The sequence below is a fragment of the Chiloscyllium plagiosum genome, unplaced genomic scaffold (genome assembly GCF_037043375.1).
Source record: "Chiloscyllium plagiosum isolate Xiang-an unplaced genomic scaffold, Cpla_swu_hap1 HiC_scaffold_6, whole genome shotgun sequence".
NCBI lineage: Eukaryota > Metazoa > Chordata > Chondrichthyes > Orectolobiformes > Hemiscylliidae > Chiloscyllium > Chiloscyllium plagiosum.
In genome coordinates, this window is record NW_028270144.1 from 94,191,086 (window position 1) to 94,214,386 (window position 23,301).

The 23,301-nt window shown below is 41.3% G+C and overlaps 1 protein-coding gene across 3 annotated transcripts in view; it reads left to right on the top strand.

Moving 5' to 3' along the window:
- The first annotated feature begins 4,207 nt into the window (after positions 1 to 4,207).
- The window catches only part of LOC122550791 (relaxin receptor 1-like), a 159,039-nt gene continuing 139,945 nt past the window's right edge, over positions 4,208 to 23,301 (top strand). For all 3 annotated transcript variants that reach the window (XR_015757451.1, XM_043692054.2, XM_043692055.2), the window contains exon 1: positions 4,208 to 4,413. Coding sequence is in view for 2 of the 3 variants with exons in the window: in XM_043692054.2 (XP_043547989.1) it covers positions 4,323 to 4,413 (91 nt within the window). In the remaining variant the exon portion in view is untranslated. The remainder of the gene's footprint in view (positions 4,414 to 23,301) is intronic.

Sequence of the window (23,301 nt, forward strand, 5' to 3'; positions counted from 1 at the left end):
CTCCATCAAACTTCATGTCATCGGCAAACCTACTAATCCACCTTTCCACTTCCTCATCCAAGTCATTTATAAAAATCACAAAGAGCAGAGGTCCCAGAACAGATCCCTGTGGTACACCACTGGTCACTGAGCTCCAGGATGAATACTTTCCATCTAACACCAACCTTTGTCTTCTATGCATCTGCCAAATCTGTATCCAGAAAGCCAAACTTCCTTGTATGCCATGCCTCCTTACTTTCTGAATAAGCCTTCCATGGGGAACCTTATCAAACACCTTGCTAAAATCCATATACACCACATCCACTGCTCTACCTTCATCATTGTATTTTGTCACCTCCTTAAAGAATTTGATAAGGTTTGTGAGGCATGACCTTCCCCTCACAAAGCCATGCTGATTATCTCTAATCAAACTATAGTTTTCCAAATAATCATAAATCCTGTATCCCAGAATCCTCTCCAATAATTTGCCCACCACCGACTTAAAACTGACTCGTCTATAATTCCCAGGGTTATCCCCATTCCTTTTCTTGAACAAGGGAATAACAGTTGCCGCTCTCCAATCATCTGGTACTACTCCAGTGGACAGTGAGGACGCAAAGATCATCGCCAAAGGTGCAGCAATCTATTCCCTTACTGCCTGTAGTAACCTTGGGTATGTCCTGTCTAGCCCAGGAGACCTATCTATCCTCATGTTTTTCAAAATTTCCAGGACATCCTGCTTCTTAACATCAACTTGTTCGAGTGTATCAGCCTATTTCACACTGTCCTCACAAATGTCAAGGTCCCTCTCAGCAGTGAATACAGAAGCAAAGTTTTCATTAAGGACCTCCCCTACCTCTTCTGACTCCAGGCACACGTTCCCTCCACTATCCCTGATTGGCCCTATCCTCACTCTGGCCAGCCTCTTGTTCCTCACATAAGTGTAGAATGCATTGGGGTTTCTCTTAATCTTACCTGCCATGGATTTTTCATGACCCCATCTAGCTCTCTTAAGTCCATTCTTCAGTTCTTTCCTGGCTACCTTGTAACCCTCTAGAGCACTAATGATCCTTGCCTCCTCAACTTTAGGTAAGCTTCCTTCTTCTTTTTGACGAGATGTACCACATCTCTTATCACGCAAGATTCCTTCACCCTACAATCCCTTCCTTGCTCAGTGGGACAAACCTAACCAGCACTCGCACTAAGTACTCCCTAAACAGCCTCCACATTTCTGTTGTGCATTTCCCTGAGAATATCTGCTCGCAATTTACGCAGGACAGTTCCTGTCGAATAGCATTGTAATTTCCTCTCCCCCAATTAAATACTTTCCCACACTGTCTTCTCCTATCCCTCTCTATGACTATAGTAAAGGTCAGGGAGTTGTGATCACTAGCACCAAAATGTCCCCCACTAAGAGATCTGACACTTGCCTGGTTCGTTGCTAAGCACCAAATTCAATATGGCCTCCCCTCTAGTCAGCCTATCTACATATTGAGTCAGGAATGCTTCTTCTGGTCTCTTTCCTATTGTTGTGAAACTTGAAAGGGTTCAGAAAAGATTTACAAGGATGGTGTCAAGGTTGGAGGATTTAAGCTATAGGGAGAGGTTGAATAGACTAGGGCTGTTTTCCTTGGAGCATCAGAGGCTTAGGGATGACCTTATACCGGTTTATAAAATCATAAGGGGCATTGATAGGATAAACAGACAAAGTCTTTTCCCTGGAGTGGGGGAGTCCAGAACTAGAGGGCATAGGTTTAGGCTGAGAGAGGAAAGATATAAAAGAGACCTAAGGGACAACTTTTTCATGCAGAGGGTGGTACGTGTATGGAATGAGCTGCCAGAGGAAGCGGTAGAGGCTAGTACAATTGCAACATTTAAAAGGCATCTGGATGGGTATATGAATAGGAAAGGTTTGGAGGGATATGGGCTGGGTGCTGGCAGGTGGGACTAGATTAGGTTACGATATCTGGTCGGCATGGATGAGTTGGACTGAAGGGTCTGTTTCCATGCTGTACATCTCTATAACCCTATGACTCTATGATGTGATAAAATCTGCTCCATCCAAATTATTTGCACTAAGGAGCTTCCAATCAATGTTAGGGAAATTGAAGTCACCTATGACAATAACCCTGATACTTTTGCAAGTTTTGAAAATCTGCCTCCCAATCTGCTCCTCCGTGTCTCTGTTGCTATTGAGTGGTCAACAGAAAACTCAGAATAAAGTAACTGCTCCTTTCCTGTTTCTGACCTCCACTCATAATGACTCAGTAGACAAAACCTCTACAACAACCTCCCTTTCTGCAGCTGTGATACTATCCCTGATTAGCAATGCCACTCCCCACCACTTTTATCTCCCTCCCTAATCCTTTTGGAAAATCTAAACCCCGGAACATTCAACAACCATTCCTACCCCTGTGATAATCAAGTCTTCATAATGGCCACAACATCATAGCTTAGATCCATGCTTTAAGTTCATCACCCTTATTTCTGACACTTCTTCCGTTAAAATGGTCACACTTCAACCCATCACACTGACTGCAACTTTGCCCTATCAACTGTCTACCCTTCCTGCACGCTGTATCTGCCTGTTCACCAGCTACCCCATCCTCTGATCCGGTTCCCATCCCCCTGCCAAACTAGTTTAAACCCTCCCGAAGAGCTCCAGCAAACCTCCCATCCAAGATATTGATGCCCCTCCAGTTCAGATGCAACCTGTCCTCCTTGTTCAGGTGCCAACTTCCTCAGAAGGTATCCCAGTGATCCATGTATCTGAAACCCTCCCTCCTGCATCAGCTCCGCAGCCACATTATCAGCTGCAGTCACTCTCTGTTCCTATCCTCACTAGCCCCTGGCACCAGTAGCAATCCTAAGATTACTATTCTGCTTGCCCTGCTTTTTAGCTTTCAATCTAACTCCCTATATTCACTTTTCAGTGCCTCATCCCTTTTCCTAGCTATGTCATTGGTCCTGATATGTACCATGACTTCTGGCTGTTCACCCTTCCCCTTAAAAATCCAGTATACTCAATCCGAGCCATCCCTGACCCTGGCACAATGAAGGCAACATACCACCCAGGAGTCTCGTTCACAATCACATAATCTCCTGTCTGTTTCTCTAACCATTGAATCTCCTATCACTATCACTCTGCTGTTCTCCCTACTTCCCTTCTGAGCTATAGAACCAGGCTCAGCGCTGGAGACCTGGCCTCTGTGGCTTTCTCCTGGTAGGTGCCCCTCCAACAGTATCCAAAGCAGTATAATTATTATTGAGGGAATAGCCACAGGGGATCCCTGCTCAAATTGCCTATTCCCTTTCCCTCTCCTGACAGTGACCCAGCTACCTTTATCCTGTAACATAGGTGATACTACCTCCCAAATCTCCTCTCTATCACCCCCCTCAACCTCCCAAATGACCTGAAGTTCATCCAGCTCAGTCCGTAAGGAGCTGGAGTTGGGTGCACTTCTTGAAGGTGAAGTCAGCAGGGACATTAGTGGTCACCCTTACCTCCCACATACTGCAAGAGGAGAATACAACTGCACCAGCTTCCATCCCCTCTGCTCTATATTGCCAAAAGAGATATAAAAAAAACTTGTTGACCTCTGGAAGACTGAGAGGTGATCTCATCAGATACAAAATGCGGACAGCTTGTGTCCCTTTTAGGAGCGTCTAGGGCCAGTGAACATAATCTTGGAGTAAGGAGTCACCCATTTATGACAGAGTAGAGGGGGGTTTGATCTCTGAGGGTAGTGAACTTACGGAATGAACTCCTTACAGTTGAGACAGTCAAATTTTTAATGAGTGATGGAATCAGGGTTTGTGGAGGAAAGCGGAGGGTTATCAGATCAGTCATGTACTGAATGGTGAGCAGGCTGGTTGAGCCGAATGGCCTGCAGCTGCTTCTATATCTTATGGAGTCGGATTTACGATAGAGATTACTTGTAAATCCATCCTGATAGTACATTTATGTAATAAGATGCCACTTTTCCTGAGGAATGCAGCGAGACCCTTCCAAGTAGCTCCCTACCGAATGTGTAGTAATTTTACACCATTTGGCTTATTTGCGTTGTCGACGGAAAACTGGCTTCTTCGCGCGCTGATGGTAATGACATTGTCTTTCCCAGTAAGTTAACAAGAGTGAAGCAGTCTGCTCCCTCCTTGCCTGGCTATTCATTACCAGACAGCAGACCCTAATGGTTCTTCAGGTGGTCAGGTTACATAAGCGTTTGTGATAAAGTGCTCCCTCCTCCCAGGCCAGCCCCTACCGCTGCCAGAGTGGCGGCTGCGCGGATCTCGGACACACACACACGCTTTCTGGTGGGACGGAGAGATGTGAACTGGAGAAGATGCGAACTCAGCAGCAGGTCTCCCCGCTCCTGGCCCGCATATACACCGCCATGATACTGCCTTACCTGCTTCTGCTCGGTCAACTCAATGGTAAGGATTTCTTTCGCCTTCTGGTTGATGGTGGATTTTGCTGCTCTGGTAGCGACTGTTCCTTGTGACTGTGTGAACGTGGAAGCATTTGGATTCAATTTGTTCATTTAGATTGGGGTTCGCGCCAGGTGAAATTTGGAGAATGGGTGTTTGCATGGAATCAGAGGATGACAGTACAAATGGTCTGTTAAGATGATCATTCAAGTCAACTCTTGCATAAATGACAATTGTATTGGACACGGTGATGGTGATTTTGCCTTTGTACCTGTTTTGGGATTAGCATGGGTAGTCTGGTTTTGAGTTTAATTGGCAGAAGCCCAAGCGATAGCACTAAGTGTTAATTGAGGATCTCTCAAGTGTGGGTTAATAAGATTTGTTAAAGTTAGGTCAAGGGCTAATAAGATTTGTAGCGATTTCGATGTAGGATAAAGATCGGAATAGGTGCTACAGATCCTGTGATGTCAAACAGGTTTTGGAAAGTAAACGTTGTTCGCAATATTAAAACAGGTAGATTCGATAACCCGTACCCGGTGAGATACGGTACATTTCCTAAACCCAAAACCCGCAATGCTTGGTTCATTCGCTACAAACCTGAACATGACCATAAATAAAAACAGGAATTGCTGGACAAACTCAGCCTCTGTGGAGAAAAGCAGCTAATGTTTTGGGTCCAGTGACCCTTCTTCAGAACGAGCAGATTATTACACTTTGCTTAACTTTGAGTGGAAATGTTTACCGCTGTCATTGTACACAGCTCGCCCTTTCAAAAATGTGTGGATAATTGGACTCATATTGGCTGCATATAAAATGGAACTAAGCTTTAGACTGAAGTTTACACCAAATATCATAACCGCAGTATTCTCTTTCAGTCTCCTCACGGGTTGCTCAGGTTTGGCAATGCGCATAAAGAAAGTAATCGAGATGATTTGGGCCAGTAGTTGTTTGTTTTGCTGAATTGAGGCATGCTATAACAGTAAAAAATAGACTGTTTTACTGAAGTCCTTCTCTGCCCAGATAATTCAAAAACTTGGTTTCGTTCCACATCCCGAAGTATTTTGTTATGGAAATTACATCGTCTCACTGTACTGTGTGTGGCTGGGTAGCTAGCCACACGAAAGGTCCCATTGAAATAAGCACCATTTCCACAAACGAGGTGCGGGAGCGCAACGTCCATATAGTGTATTGACTGGAATCCAGCGCCTGTCTATAAAGTAAATGAGAACAAAAATCACATCCATTCTGTTTGCGAGAATTCACCATTTCAAAAACCGTCCCTGTCTTTTGATTTATCTGGGGAACTGATGTGTTTTTTATTTGCTGCTAACGCTGTCGGTGAGCCCCGGCAGTTTCTGTGCGTCTGTGATGGGGGCTTTCATTGAAATCCGATTGGAAAACACGAGCTGTGCACTGTACCGCAGGGTTAAAGGTAGCCCCCTGAATCTGCTAACCCTTGATTTACAGAGCTGCTTTTCAACTTCAGAAGTTATGGTGCCTCTTTATTAATCCTTCCCAGGATTGTGTTTCTGTGATTCCCAATCCCATTGCTTAAAACTGTGCTCCATTGAATCGGACAATAATTGGAATTCTAATCACAGAAAGGCGCCTCCAATCGAGATCGATCCTTGAATACAGCGAAACTGGAGAATTTGGGGGGGGGGGGGGGTCGGATATGTGGTTAGTTCAGTTGGCTGGACAGCTGGTTTATGGTGCCAACAGCACGGGTAGAATTCCCAAACGAGCTGAGCTTACCATAAACTTTCCCAAGCATGTTGACCAACTCTGTAGCGCTACCGTGACTTCACGAATAGTGATTCCTATACATTGCTGCAGATTTGAGTGCTCTTATTGCAGCTCATACAAAACTAACTCTCAAAAGCAGTTGTGAACATGTGCTTGGACACATATGCATAGAGCTTCTTCCCAGCAGCTAATTTTATAAGATTAAATGTCACTTTCACTTAATATTATAAATGAGTGTGCACATCACTGTACCACCTCCTGGGAACACAACAGAGGGACATTTATGAAAATGTGAATTTACACTGAAGTTCTAATGCAGGCTATAGGAAAGCAATGACATAATTTTGAAGTTCTCATCCTTGTTTCTGGATACCTCCATAATCTTACAGTCACTTTCCTTGTAATGTCCTTCACCCTCCCAACATTCCAAAATTTCTGCACTCAACTAATTCTGGCCTCTTGAACATTTCTGATTTTAATTGCTTCACCATTGGTAGCTGCGCCTTGACCCCAGAATTCCCTTCCTGCATCTCACTTCACCCATTTTGACATAATGCTTAAAACCATCTCCTTGACCAAACACTTTTTGCAAATTGTCTTGAGTGCAAGATTGCTGAAAAAACAAACATGGTGAAGTTTTCAATGCTTAAGCTCTGTGCTGCCAAACAACTATATTTGTAAATTTCACTTTTTCTAGAATTCCAGTGTGTTTTTAGCATGTAGACCAATATTGCATGTAGTGATAAGAGTCCAATTAACCAATATTTTTAATTTAATCATGCCTTTTTTGGATTGTTCTTTGTCTTGGGGTGAGCCATAATATCTTGCAGGCTATATCAACTTTGCTTTCTCAATTATTGCACCTCTTTGTTCTTCTATCTCATTTAATTTTTTGCTTTACAAGAAATAGGACCACCACATTCCTTCAACCAAACTATCTCACATTTGCCCTATTTTCTGAAATACTGTTCTTATACACCTTCACTCATTTATAATTGTCTCCTGAAAATCTACCCGTTAATGTTTGCAATTAATGCCACAAAAACCACCTCAATGTTGCAATGATTTTTATTTTTGAATTAGTTTTAATATGCTGAAATCTGACCTGGAATCAATGAGTGAAAAACTGAATGAGGAAATAAAATTAAGAGTAAATTGGTTAATGCAGCAAGCCTGTTTAAGCATATATAGCTTGGGGATTGCCTAAGAGTCAGGGAAGGAAACTGCAGGGGATGGGCACAATAGAAGTGTGGAGCTTATTCAAGGACCAGCTATTGTGGCTCCTTGATAAGTATGTACTGGTTAGGCAGGGAAGAAATTGTTGAGCGCGGGAGCCATGGATTACTAAGGAAGTTGAATCTCTTTTCAAGAGGAAGAAGGCTTATGTTAGGATGAGATGTGATGGCTCAGTTAGGGCGCTTGAGAGTTAAAGATTTGTCAGGTAAGACCTAAAGAGAGCTAACAAGAGCCAGGAGGGGATGTATGAAGTTATTGGCTGATAGGATCAAGGAATACCCTAAGACTTTCTGTAGCTATATCAGGAATAAAATAATGACTACAGTAAGATTAGTAATGGGAAGTTATGCGTGGAGTCAGAGGAGATAGGGAAAGTGCTAAATGAATACTTTTTAATCAGTATTCACATTGGAAAAAGACACTATGGTCGAGGAGAATACTGAGAACAGGCTACTAGACTTAGATTGGATTGAGGTGCACAAGGAGGAGTGTTAGCAATTCTGCAAAGTGTAAAAATAGATAAATCCCCTGGGCAGGATGGAATTTATCCTGGGATTCTCTGGGAAGCCTAGGATAAGATTGCTGAGCCTTTGGCCTTGATCTTTGTCATCATTGTCTTCAGAAATAGTGCCAGAAGATTGGAGGATAGCAAAAGTTCCCTTGCTCAAGATGGGGAGCAGAGACAGCCCTGGAAATTATAGACCTGTGAGCCTTACTTCAGTTGTGGTTAAAGTGTTGGAAAGGGTTGTAAAAGATAGGATTTATAATAATCTAGAAAGGAATAAGTTAATTGGGGATAGTCAGCACGGTTTTGTGAAGGGTAGGTCATGCTTCACAAACCTCATTGTGTTCTTTGAGAAACAGGTGGATGAGGGAAAAGCTGTTGATGTGGTGAATGTGCATTTCACTAAGGCATTTGATAAGGTTCCCCACATTTGGCTATTGCACAAAATACGGAGGCATGGTATTAAGGGTGATTTAGCGGTTTGGATCAGAAACGGGCAAGCTGAAAGAAGACGGTGGTGGTTGATGGGAAATATTCATCCTGGAGTTCAGTCACTAGTGGGGTACTGCAAGGATTTGTTTTGGGTCCACCTTTGTTTGTCATTTATATAAATGTCCTGGATGAGGGCATAGAAGGATGGGTTAGTAAATTTGCAGATGACATGAAGGTTGGTAGAGTTGTGGATAATGATGAAGGATGTTGTAGGTTACGGAGACACATAGATAAGCTGCAGAGCTGGGCTGAGAGTTGGAGAATGGAGCTTAATGCAGAAAAATGTGAGGTGTTTGATTTGGAAGGAGTGACAGGAATGCAGATTACTGGGCTGATGGTAAGATTCTTGGTAGTGTGGATGAGCAGAGAAATCGTGGTGTCCATGTGCATATATCCTTGAAAGTTGCCACCTAGGTTGATAAGGTTTTTAAGAAGGCATATGATGTGTTAGCCTTTGTTGGGAGAGGGATTGAGTTTCAGAACCATGATCATGCTGCAGCTGTACAAAGCTGGTGCCGCCACATTTGGAGTATTGCTTACTTTTCTGGTCACTGCATTATAGGAAGGATGTGGAAGTTTTGGAAAGGATTCAGAGGGGATTTACTAGGATGTTGCCTGGTATAGACGGAAGGTCTTATGAGGAAGGGCTGAGGAACTTGAGGCTGTTTTCGTTAGAAGAAGGTTGACAGGTGACTTAATTTAGACACACAAGATAATCAGAGAGTTAGATAGGGTGGACAGTGACAGTCTTTCTCCTTCAATAGCGATGGCTAGCACAAGGGGACGTAGCTTTAAATTGAGGAGTGATAGGTATAGGACAGATGTCAGATGTAGTTTCTTTACTCAGAGTAGTAGGGGCGTGGAACACACTGCCTGCGACAGTAGTAGACTTGCCAATTTTAAGGGCATTTAAATGGTTATTGGATAGGCATATGGAAGAGAATGGAATAGTGTAGGTTAGATGGGCTTTAGATTGGTTCTCAGGTCGGCACAACATCAAGAGCAGAAGGGCCTGTACTGCACTGTAAATGTCTATGTTCTATGTTCTACTAGTCATCTTACCTAGCATTTTCATACGTCGCTTGTTGTCATATTTTGTTTCATAATGTGAAGCTCCTTAAGACATTTAATTTTATGATATTCAAAGTCCTTTATGAATACAAATTGTTGTTACTCTTGTAGTAATCTTTCTTAAATGCATTGGCAGGTTTGATTCAATGAGTATCAGGATAAAATGGTGCTGATGAGAAAGTAGCAGTATCTTTATACATCTTGTTCTGAGTAATTTCAAAAAGTCTATGAAATGGAGTGAAATTTATTGATGTTTTAATAATTTACATATTTTACTGCTTTTTAAAATATTTTTATTAGTTCATACTGGGAAGCATCAATGTTCAACAATTGCTTGAGCTGGTGTAAGAGACCACATTTTAATATTTTTTTTAACTGTAAACTGAATTGGCACCTGACTAGTAAATCTGAAAAACCAGGAGACTCTTGCAACTGGAAAATCAAGTTACACATTGTTGAGCTGCACAATGCAATGTTGTCTTTTGGTTGAGCAACAGAATCTTAAAAAGCTGTAAGCACCAAGAACAGTAAAGAATGAAAAACACTCAGAGCCTGCAGACAGAAAGTATCTCTCTCACTCTCTCTCTTTTATCTCTGGGGCAAAAAAAAGACACGAAAACCCATGACAGCTTAAAGGAAATAAAACAAATGACCCGATCATGCATTGAATCAAAGAATGATCACCGTCCTACAGGCAATAATGTATCAATATTGCAAAAGTAAATTACTGCAAGGAAAATAATTTTCCAATCTGATTAATTGATCTTTAGACTTTTGTTTGCCTTTTCTATATTATTTCTCCACCATAATTATGTGTGTAAAATCATTAGTCTTTTTTTTTTCCTTTCTTGCTCGTAATTTTGAGTATTTAGGCTTTTGAAGATGTGTAGTTAAGTTGCATAAATTAGAAATCTTTCTTTCCACTGTTATCATTAAATGCTTTACAATAAATATAAGTTGTTTTTCTGTTACTGAAGAAACCTGATGATGAAACTTTAGTCCTGAGTAGCAGTCAGCTGGGCAATGTGGTCATTTTCTTTGTTTCACTGGGACTTTATACATTTTGTGACAGCTTGTGGGGCACAACTATGGATGCATTCTTCCCAGTTAAATTGTGACATTACACTTACCATGATAGAACTATTGGGAATTAATGTCAAGAGACCATACAATATGAACAGGGGTAAACAGGCAGTAGAAACTTTATAGGAAGTTTTAAGGCATAGAAAACTATTTGACAGCGCAGTGGGAATTATTAATAAGCTCCCTGAAGAAGCTGTAAAGTAGAAGATTGCGTAAATGCAAAGAATTAGCAAACATGCAGTTAAGTGATTTTTAAGGGGGCTTTTAAATTTCCTCTAGGTTAGTGGAAGTCAGATTGTGAACATGGATGGGTCTAGTTTGTTGCAGACAATATGTCCTTTTGTCAGTAAGAGATCATGACATATTAGATTTTGTAATGTAATTTACTTTACCTAAACGTTTAAATTCAGCCATGATCTTAGAATGGTGGGGAAGGCTTGAGGGAACAAATGTCCTACTCCTGCTCCAATTTCCTATGTATTGAGACAGGTATAGTTCATAACCTTTTGGTTCAAGAACATTTTTAACAAATAGCAATGGTTGATTTCAACATTGTGTTTGGAAAAGAGAGTTACAAAATAGCTATGAAGTCTTTAGTAGTATGAAGAATATAGTATGAAACCTGTCTGGATTTGGGTAAAGTAACATCAATGCAATAAGGTGAAATTTGTTCCCATTAAACTGGGAAAGGTTGTTTTTGCATAAAATTACAAAATGTTAGTGGGAGGTTTTCAATAAAATTGAATATGATGCTGAATCATTATATGTTGTTAAGTCCACAAGGCCCTCTTGCCAAAAAAACACCAAAGAGACAAGGGGACAACATGACATAATAGGAGGTGAACATCAGATTATCATCCACTGACCGCCTAGAAATTAAATTTGTCAAAAGACCTAAATCTGGTACATGATAGAACTGGCTGTAATTCTACTTCTAGTACCACAATTCAGAGAAAAGTCCCAAAGAAGGTATTGATCAAAGTTAGAATGAAGAGAGTGAATGTGAGTGTTTTGTCAAAATGAAAACAAAAGACAAAAATTTCTTGTACTTAAATGGTTTTTAAAAGGATAGAATTAAAATAGAACTAAATTTGTTGGAATGGACAGCTAAACACAGATTGAGGCAATCTTTGAGAGATCCATATGGAATAAACAACACCATCTGCGCTGAAATGACCATTTTCTCCAAAAACATTGAAAAGGGAGGCGATGGCCAAGTGGTATTATCACTCAACTATTAATCTAGAAACCCAGAATAATGTTTTGGGGACTTGGGTTTGAATCCCACCATGGCAGATAAAGTCATAGAGTTGTACAGCATGGAAACAGAACCTTTGGTCCAACTTGTCAATGCCAAATAGATATCCCAACCCTATCTAATCCCACCTGCCAGCATCTGGCCCATATCCCTCCAAACCCTTCCTATTCATATACCCATCCAGATGCCTTTTAAATGTTGCAATTGTACTAGCCTCTACCACTTCCTCTGACAGCTCGTTCCACACACGCACCACCCTCTGCGTGAAAAGGTTGCCCCTTAGGTCTTTTTTATATCTTTCCCCTCTCACCCTAAACCTATGCCCCCTAGTTCCGGACTCCCCCACCCCAGGGAAAATACCTTGTCTATTTACCCTATCCTTGTACCTCATGATTTTATAAGGTCACCCCTCAGCCTCTGATGCTCCAGGGAAAACAGCCTTAGCCTATTCAACCTCTCACTATAGCTTAAATCCTCCAATGCTAGCAACATCCTTGTAAAGCTTTTCTGAACCCATTCAAGTTTCACAACATCCTTCCAATAGGAAGGACACCAGAACTGCACATAATATTCCAAAAGTGGCCTATACAGTGTCCTGTACAGCTGCAACATGACCTCCCAACTCTTGTACTCAGTACTCTGACCAATAAAGGAACACATCCCAAATGCTTCTTCACTGTTCTATATACCTGTGGCTCTACATTCAAGGAGTTATGAACCTGCACTCCAAGATCTCTTTGTTCAGCAACACTCTCTACAACCTTACCATTAAGTGTATAACTCTTGCTAAGATTTGTTTTCCCAAAATACAGCAACTTGTGTTTATCTAAATTAAACTCCTCAGTTCATTGGCCCATCTGATCAAGAACCCATTGTAATCCGAGGTAACCTTCTTTGCTGTTCACTACACTTCCAATTTTGGTGTCATCTGCAAACTTACTAACTATACCTCTTAAGATCACATCCAACTCATTTCTATAAATGATGAAGAGTAGTGGACCCACTGGTCCTTCTGGTATTCCACTGGTCATAGGCCTCCAATCTGAAAAACAAATTTCCACCACCACCCTCTGTCTTCTACCTTTGAGTCAGTTCTGATTCCAAATGGTTAGTTCTCCCTGTATTCCATGAGATCTAACCTTGCTAACCAATCTCCCATTGGGAACCTTGTTGAACGCCTTACTGAAGTCCATACAGATCACATCTACCGCTCAGCCCTCATCAATCCTCTTTGTTACCTCTTCATAAAACTCAATCAAGTTTATGAGACTTGATTTTGTACACACAAAGCCATGTTGACTATCCCTAATCAGTCCTTGCCTTTCCAAATACATGTACATCCTGACCCTCAGGATTCGCTCCAACAACTTGCCCACCACCGACGTCCGGCTCAGTGGTCTATAGTTCCCTGGCTTGTCCATACCACCTTTCTTAAATAGTGACACCATGTTAGCCAACCTCCAGTCTTCCAGCACCTCACCTGTGACTATTGATGATACAAATATCACAGCAAGAGGCCCAGCAATCACTTCTCTAGCTTCCCACAGAGTTCCACGGTACACCTGATCAGGTCCTATGGATTTATGGTCAAATTTGAATTCAATTAAAAAAATTGGAATTAAGAGTCGACTGATGACCATGAAACCATTGTCAATTGTTGGACAAACCCATCTGGTTCACTAATGTCCTTCAGAGAAGGAAATCTACCATCCTTACCTGATCTGGCCTACATGTAACTCCAGAGCCACAGCAATATGGTTGACTCTCAACTGCCCTCTGAAACTGCCTAGCAAGCCACTCAATTGTACTAATTGCTAGAAAGTCACAACAAAGAAATGAAACTGGATGGACCACTTGGTATCAACCTTGGAACTGGAAAGACAACGGCAAAAACACAAACAGCCCTGTCAACCATGCAAAGTTCTCCTTACCATCTTCTGGGGGCTAGTGCTGAAATTGGGAGAGCTGTCTCACAGACTAGTCAAGCATCAGCCTGACAGTCATTCTTACGAAATCATACCTTACAAATAACATTCCAGACATCACTACTACCACCTCTGGATATGTCCTGTCCCACCAGCAGGACAGACCCAGCAGAAGTGGCGGCACAGTGATATACAGTTGGGAGAGAGTTGCCCTGGGAGTCCTTGACATTGACTCCGGAAGCCATGAAGTCTCACAGTTTTAGGTTAAATGTTGGCAAAGAAACCTCTTATTGGTTACCAAATATTATCCTCCTTTGGCTGATGAATCAGTACTCCTCCATGTTGGAGGAAGCACTGAGGATGGCAAGGTCGTATCCAAAATGTACTCTGAGTGGGGGATTTCAATGTCTACCACCAAGAGTGGCTCGGCAGCAGCATTACTGATAGAGCTGGTCGGGTCCTAAAGGATATAACTGCTAGACTGGGTCTGTGATAGATGATGAAGGAACCAACAAGTGGAAAAAACATAGTTGACCTCATCCTTACTAATCTGCCGGCATATGTCCATGACAATATAGGTAAAAGTGACCACTGGACTGTCCTTGTGAAGACAAAGTCCCGCCTTCAAATTGAGAATAACCTCCATCGTGTTGTGGGACAGACATTGAACTGATCTAGCAGCTCAAGACTGGGCATCCATGAGGTATTGTGAGCTATCAACAGCAGCAGAACTGTAGTACAGCACAATCTGCAACCTCATGGTTTGGCATATCCGCTACTCAACCATTGCCATCAAGACAGGGGATCATCGCAAGTTCAATGGAGAATGAAGTAGGGCGTGCCAGGAGCAGCATCAGGCATGCCTAAAAAAGAGGTCTCAACCTGGTGAAGCTACCAAACAGCACTACCATCATGCCAAAAAGCAAAAACAGTAAGTGATAGACAGAACTAAGTGATCCCACAGCCAACAAATCAGGTCTAAAGTCTGCAGTCCTTCCACACCCAGTCGTGAATGATGGTAGGCAATTAAACAACTCACTGGTGGAGGAGGCTCCACAAATATCCCCATCCTCAATGATGGAAGAGCCCAGCACATCAGTGCAAAAGATATGACTGATACATTCGCAACAATCTTCAGTCAAAAGTGCCGAGTGGATGATTAATCTCGGGCTCCTGCAGTGGTCCACAGCATCACAGATACCAGTCTCCAGCCAATTTGATTCACTCCACATGGTATCAAGAAATGGCTGGAGGCACTGGATACAATAAAGGCAATGGGCCGTGATAACATACCGGCAATAGTACTAAAGACATGTGCTCCAGAACTTGCCGATGCCCTAGCCAAGCTCTTCCAGTATAGTTACAACACTGACAACTACCCAATAATGTGGAAAATTGCCCAGGTGTGTCCTGTATACAAAAAGCAAGACAAACCCAACCCAGCCAATTACACCCAATCAGTCTACACCCCATCATCAGTAAAGTGATGGAAGGGGTCATCAACAGTGCTATCAAGCAGCACCTCTCAGCAACAACCAGCTCAGTGACGCCCATTTTGTGTTTCATCAGGGTCACTCAGTTCCTGATCTTTTTACAGCCTTGGTTCAAACATGAACAAAAGAGCTGAATTCCAGAGGTGAGGTGAGAGTGACAGCCTTCAACATCAGGCCGCATTTGACAGAGTATGGCATCAAGGACTCCTGGCAAAACTGGGGTCAATGGGTATCGGGGGCAAAAACTCTACTGGTTAGAGTTATACCTGGCTGTGGTTGTGGAGGGTCAGTTATTTCAACTCCAGGACATCTCTGCAGGAGTTCCTCAGGGTAGAGTCCTAGGCCCAACAATCTTCAGCTGCTTCATCAATGACCTTCCCCCTGTCATAAGGTCAGAAGTGGGGTTGTTCGCCAATGATTGCACAATGTTCAGCACCATTCTTGACCTCAGAATCTGAAGCAGTCTGTGCTCAAATGCAACAAGATCTGGACAATATCTAGGCTTGGGCCGACAAGTAATATACGTGCCACATAAATGCCAGATAATGACCATCACCAATAACAGACACTCTAACAACTGCCCCTTGACATTCAGCAGTATTACCATCACTGAAGCCCCCACTGTCAACATCCTTGGGGTTACCATTGACCAGAAACTCAACTGGACTCACCACATAAAACCATATACTCTGGCTACAAGAGTAGGTCAGAGACTAGGGATACTATAGCGAGTAACTCATCTCCTGACACTCCAAAGTCTATCCACCATCTACAAGGCACAAAATAGGAGCGTGATGGAATACTCCCAACTTGCCTGGATGGGTGCAGCTCCAACAACACTCAAAAAGCTTGACACCATGCAGGACAAAGCAACCCACTTGATTGGGACCACATCTATAAACATTCAATCCCTCCACCACCAGTGCTCAGTAGCAGCAATATGTACTATCTACAAAGTGCACTGCAGATATTCACCAAAGATCTTTAAACAGCTCCTTCCAAACCTATGACCACTTCCACCTAGAAGGACAAGGGCAGCAGGTACTTGGGAATACCACCACTTGCAAGTTCCCCTCAAGTCACTCACCACCCTGACTTGGAAATATACCACCATTCCTTCACAGCCATTGGATCAAAATCCTGAAATTCCCTCCCTACCGGCATTGTGGGTCAACCCACAGCAAGTGGACTGCAGCGATTCAAGAAGGCAGCTCACCACCACCTTCTCAAGGGAAAATAGGGATGGGCTATCAAGGCTGGCCCAGCCAGCAATGTCCAAGTCCCACAAATGAATAAAAAAAGGAAACTGACTCAAGATCAAGAAATTCACATCTCCTGTTTAATGTATGACTTCATAAATACGGAAATGAAATATTGCCTGTCAGTTAATCTCTTTAGACAGCCAATGGAGTTACACCCCAGGATATGCACTGAACTTCATTTCAACAGATGCTTTTCAGCAGTGAAACAGAAGGAAAATGGAATCTGTGACAACAATGGCTGGAACTCTCTGTCCCCGGAGCAGCACCAGGCAGATCTAAAAACGAGGTGTCAACATGGTGAAGCGAAAACTCAAATTATTTGCATGCCAAATTGTTCAGCCAACATTTTAGATCTAAGCTTAGCAATCTGTCATATTCAACATTCAAAATTCACTCTGTTCACCACTCACACACAGTGGCAGCCGTATGTACCATTTACAAGTTGCACTGAAGCAACCCACCCAAGATTCCTCCAACACCATCTTCCAAACCCACAACCACCATTCCCTAGAAGGACAAGGCCACTTGATGTATGAGTATGCCACCACCTGCAAGTTTCCTTCCAAGCTATATACTATCCTAACTTGGAATTGTATCACTGTTTCTTCATTGTCACTTGGTCAAATTCCTGAATCTTCATTCTACATCCCAAAGACTGCAGTGATTCAAGAAAGCTGTTTACCATTACCTTGTCCAGGGTAATTGGGCGTGGGCAATAATTGTTGGCCTCACTGGTGGCACACACATTTCTTTGAATGAATAAAAGTAAAAAAAGACATTCTCAATAAAATAGTTTGCTGGAAAATGAAGTATATTGCTATGTGGTAAAAAAGAAACAAAGGTTTTTTTTAAAATGATCAATGAGAGGTGGTTTATAAAAAGGAAAAACATTTCTTCCTCTTCACCTGATCTAATATTGGCTCAGGAATAGGAATTCACTAAAATTAATGAAAACAAAAATTAGGAATAAAGGAAATAATGACAAACACAAACAAATCCTCAGGTCTAGATGTACTCATTGTATGATTTTAAAAGAAGTAAACGAAGTAGTGGAAAAGTCAAATTAAATAAACTACAAATGTTTATTGTCATAAGTTATGAATATTCCTTTTAGTTTGATAAATTGCTCATGTAATGCGAACAAAGCTTTTGACCTGATTAGGGAGCTGAGCAGAAATTGACACAGAGTAGAGATATTGAGCAGAAAATCATTCCTAACCTGAAAAGGCAATGCTGCAAGGAGTAGCATTTCTAGGAGTGATAAAGTTAAGAGATGATTTGATTATAATTTTCAAAATATTAAGGGAAACACAGTAAAATTGAAGGAACAATTTCACTCTTTGAAGAGCACATGAATGGGAGCACAGTGTAAAATTCAGAGATAGCTCTTAGAAGAATGATATTAGGAAACACTTATTCCCACATAGTGGTGGAAATTAGGATCAGTCTTTATAAATTGTGATTGACGCAGATCAATTGTTCATTTTGAAACGGATAGATTTTTGTAAACCAAAGCATTTGGGGAAAAGGCACATATATGGAGTTAGATCACAGATCAAACACATTCTCTGTGAGTGCTGGACCAAGTTTGAGAGATTAAATTGCTTACTTTAGAACCTAAAGAAGCCGTTATGTATAAAGATTTTTGTAAACCTAAGAATTACTGAGTTACTTGTTGAGTTGTAATCAGTAGAGTGCCACAGGGATCAGTGCTGGGGCCTTCACTATTTATAAACTATATCAATGAATTGAATGAAGGGTAAGTGATTGTTGTAACCAAACTTTCTGATGGCACAAAGATTAAATAGGAGACGTCTAAAGGAATCTGCAAAGTAATAAAATTATGTTATGTGAGTGGGCAAAAATTTGACAGGTTATATATGGGGAAGTTGTGAACTTGTAAAATTTGGCAGGAAGAATGGAAAAGTAATATGCGACTTAAACGAAAAGATACTGTAGAACTCTGCAGTACAGAGAGATGTAGGTGTCCTGGTACATGAATCACAAAGTTAGCATGCAGATACAGCAAGTGATTGGGAGTGGTAGTAGCATATTGTTGTTTATTGCTAGGCAAATGGAATACAAATAAGCTTGCAAAGGACACCAAAATTGGTGGTGATGGTGAAGAAAGTTTTCTAAGTGTACAACAGGACATTGGTCATTTGGGCTGAGAAGTAGCAGATGGAGCTTAATTTAATTAAATGTGAGGTATTGCATTTTGGCAAGGCAAATCAGGTCAGGACTTGTGCACTTAATGGTAGGGTCTTAGAAAGTATTGCCAGACAAAGAGACCTTGGGGTGCAGGTTCGTAGTTAACTGAAAGTGGAGTCGCAAGTAGATGGTAAAGAAGGCATTTGGTACACTTGCCTTTATTGGTCAGTGCATTGGATATAGGATTTGGGAGGTCATGTTCAGGCTGTACAGAATATTGGTTAGGCCACTTTTGGAATATTGCATTCAATTTTGGTCTCCATGCTATAGGAAAGATATTGTTAGTTTGGAAGAGTTCATAAAAGAATTTACATAAATGGATTGGAGAGTTTGAGCTATAAGGTGAGGCTGAATAGGCTGGGGCTATTTTCTCTGGAACATAGGAGGCTGAGGGGTGACCTTATAGAGGTTTATAAAATCATGAGGGGTGTGGATAGAGTGAATAGCTAAACTCTTTTCCCCAGGGTAGGGATATCCAAAACTTAGATGGCATAGGTTTAAGGTGAGAGGGGAAAATTTTTAAAGGGGTGTAAGGGGCAAGTTTTCCATGCAGAAAGTGGTACGCATGTGGAATGAGCTGCCAGAGGAAGTGATGGAGACTGATACAATTACAGCGTTTAAAAGGCATTTGGATGAGTACACGAATAGGAAGAGTTTAGAGCAATATGGGACAAATGCTGGCAAATGGGACTGAATTGATTGAGGATATCTGGTCGGCATAGATGAGTTGAACCTAAGGGTCTGTTTCTGTGCGGTACAATTATGTGTCTATGTAAGGGACACCCTGAAGTGTGTTCACGTCCAGGAGTCCCAGACCAGGAAATACATCATACCAAGCTGTCCACTAGAATCTGTTGATAAAGGCAGCTCGCTTCTCATTAAAAATGGTCAGACAGCTGATGGGTCACAACTGCATCACGTGGGAGCTCCAGGCTAGCAATGTGATCCAAGGTAACAATGTCAACAGTAAGCGTTTGTGGTTCCAGAAGCTTTGGCTCAGAGTCATTGCCTGCAGTTCAGTCTCCAGTCTACCTGGATATTTTATAAGAGAAGATGGTCATGCCCCTTAGGATAGGGCCTTCTGATTTGGTAAGTGGTCAGGTGTATAGAAGTGCATCTACAGCTAAATCAAGTAAGGGCAGCCATAGAGCAGGAATATAGGATTCTCAGATTCGTAGCTGCCCAATAGATTTCAGGATGTTTCTGCTTTTTTATATGAATGTGAGCTCAACAGGGTGGATTAGCTAATTGAATAAGGCATGTTGGTACAGGAAACTATTCAAGTGAAGCAGAGAGAAAAATGGAATGTAGTGGTGGTAGTGTGGTGGAGTGACACTGCTCACTGCTGGAAAGAATGAGAGTCTAGAAGACTGCTTTGCCTGCCTGGTTCCAGGGGTCAGGATGTCTGATTAGGATTAGAGATGTATATACATTGGGAAAGGGAGGATACAGTCGTCATGGTCCATGTATGTGTCAATAATATAGGCAGGACAAAGAAGGAGGTGCTGCACAGTCATGATGAGGAGCTAAGCATCAAAATAGGAAGCTGAAAATGTGTTGCTGGAAAAGCGCAGCAGGTCAGGCAGCATCCAGGGAACAGGAGAGTCGACGTTTCGGGCATAAGCCCGAAACGTCGACTCTCCTGTTCCCTGGATGCTGCCTGACCTGCTGTGCTTTTCCAGCAACACATTTTCAGCTCTGATCTCCAGCATCTGCAGACCTCACTTTCTCATCAAAATAGGAAGCAGAACCTCAAAGGTAATAATCTCTGGATTAATTCCTGAGCTACATGCAAGTTGGAATATGACAAATAAAATTAATAAAATAAATGTGTGACTCAAAGATTGATGGGATAAAATGGGTTCTGATTTGCGGAACACTGGCTCCAGGACTGCAAAAAGGAGGAGCTGTACTGTTGGGATGGTCTACGGCTGATAAGGCTACAGGTAACACATAATTAAAGGCTCAAAACTAAACGCATGTAGCATTGACACAAACAGATGATCTAAAAGTGCAAACAGAAATAAATGTGTGTAATCCAGTAGCCATTCCAGAGCCATTCCAGAGTCATAACTGCAGGATGACATTGATCAGGACCTGAATGTTGAAGGGTACATAACATTTAGGAAGGAGAAGAAACCAGGAAAAGATGGTGGCATGGCTCTGTGAATTCATAATCCTATTAACATAGTGGAGAGAGAGCGATGAGCTAAGTTCAGGAAAATTCAGAAGAAGACATTTGAAATGATTAAGGCAATAAGTCACTTGTGAGAGCAGAGTACAGCTGTCCTAAACAGCGACCACATTGTAGGATAGAATAGAAAGAAAGAAATGATGTTTGTCACAGAGGCATGATGATATTCTTGTGGCCTTACTGCACTTTCCTCCCTGTTCCACATAACCCTTGACTCATTTTTCAATCAAAAATCTGTAATATGGCCTTGAATATGCTCAATAAACCAACCTCCACTGCTCACTGAGGGAAAGAATTCAAGACAATAATGACCCTTTGAGAGAAGAAATTCCTCCTTAAATGGGAGACCTTTGTTTTGAAACTGTGTCCTCTGATTCTAGATTATTCCATGAGGCACAATTTTGAATATAGAGCTTTCTGTAAGTTGGTAGCTCTTTGTTATTCTTTGCTATTTATTATACGTTCTTGTCAAACACTTGTTTTACATCAAATAGGCTTCTCCGTTCAATACTGAAACTTAATTCACTTATAATGCCATCCTACATATTTCCAAAAATTTCAAAATATGTTGTTCTATATGTTTTAGCATATCTTAACACATAGCACAATACTGCAGCAAACATTTTTCAATGATTATTTGTTGCTGCTTTAATTATTTTTCAGAGAAAATATTATAAGATTGTGTATGCATTTGGTGATCAGATTGTTTTAGTTTGTTGGTCAATATCTTTCTTTACATATACAGGAAATGGACTTGAATATGTTATATATCACCAACATACTATCACTGTGGCCTTATATATATTTTGTTGTTTTTCTCTTTTGCACGTGATATAATTCCGTTTCTCTTCTACATTTTTATGTTTTTGTATTAATGTCTCTAAACAATTTTAAATTCATATCTTGCGGTTAGTTTCAACTGTTACTAAATATTCCTTGGTCTCAAAATCGATTTTAGATAAAAAGACTTATTTAACCATTTATTATTGGTTTAGAAACCTTAACACTGCCTCAAATTTTAAAAAAGTTGCATTTCTACACCACTATTCATGATCTCAGAATCTCTCAAGTTGATTTGCATCCAGTAATATACTTTTAAAATGTAATCACTGTTGTAAAACAGATCAATAATTTGATTGCAGAAAACATGGCAAAAAGAAAATGATCAGGTCATGGATTTAATGATAGTGGTTGCTTGGTCAGTATTTGACAAGACACTGGGGAGAATCTGAGTTGTAAAACAAGTCCTTGGTCTACTGTCTTATCGAGATGAAGGCACTGCCAATATCACAGCTTCCCTCTGCACGATTTTTATATGACTGTCTGAAATAACTGGTCTTAAGTCCATAAACCTCTGAAACATCTTCTAAAGATTCAAACTATTTAAATCCGTATCTGTGAGGATTATTTTGTTGTTGTGCTAATTAATTTGATATGTCATACTGCATATTTTTCTATCTTGTCCGTTCTGAGATATTTCTGCTAATTGTGAATCGAATCAGCTCTTGGTAGTAATCTCAGCAAGCTTATCTGCCACAGCAGATCATGCAGGAAACGAATAGGTCAGTGAGGAATAGGTCAACAGACAGCTTAGAGGTAAATTTGTACAATACACGTGCCAGGCAATTAACTTCCCCGACAACAAAGAACCTAAACACTAACCTTTGATTATTCATGGAATTAGTAAATTCACCACCAGTCACCACTGATAGTCACCATTGATTCGAAGTTTAATCAATATATGAATAATTTGATGACAACAAAGAGGTTCTGCAGCAAGTAACTCATTTTCTGACTTCCCAAAACTAATTCACCATCTGAGTTAATTGTCTGGATAAGTACAGCTCCAACAATACTCAGGAGTCAGGTAGTTGTTTCGCAGGGCTTTAATTCACTGGGAAAATAACAATCACCTGAAATCAAACTAAGTTCTACCTTTGGAAACTTGAGAGTGTAACCCCTGGTCATTTGTAAACTATTTAGCTGATACAAATTTAGGTGGACACAAGCTCCACTATGGAGAAAGTGAGGACTGCAGATGCTGCAGATCAAAGTTGAGAGTATGGTGCTGGAAAAGCACAGCAGGTCAGGCAGCATCTGAGGAGCAGGAGAATCAACGTTTCAGACAAGGGCCCTTCATCAGGAATCTTGACAAGCTTCACTATAGTGAGACAGCATATCTTGAAGCGAGGACGTTGTATATCTACCCACAATTTGACTAGTGAATCTGAAGAATGCCATGCACAAGGATCTTTTCTTCTGTTTCATGAGAAGTGAAGTGCCAAGGCAGACACTGTAGCATGCCTGGAGTCACACTTCAAAACCAGCTGCAGTGCTGAAAAGATGTTGCATCATTTAACCCGCGTCGCTAAGTGGAGAACCAACTTTGTGTGATGTCTTACTTCAGTGCCATAATTT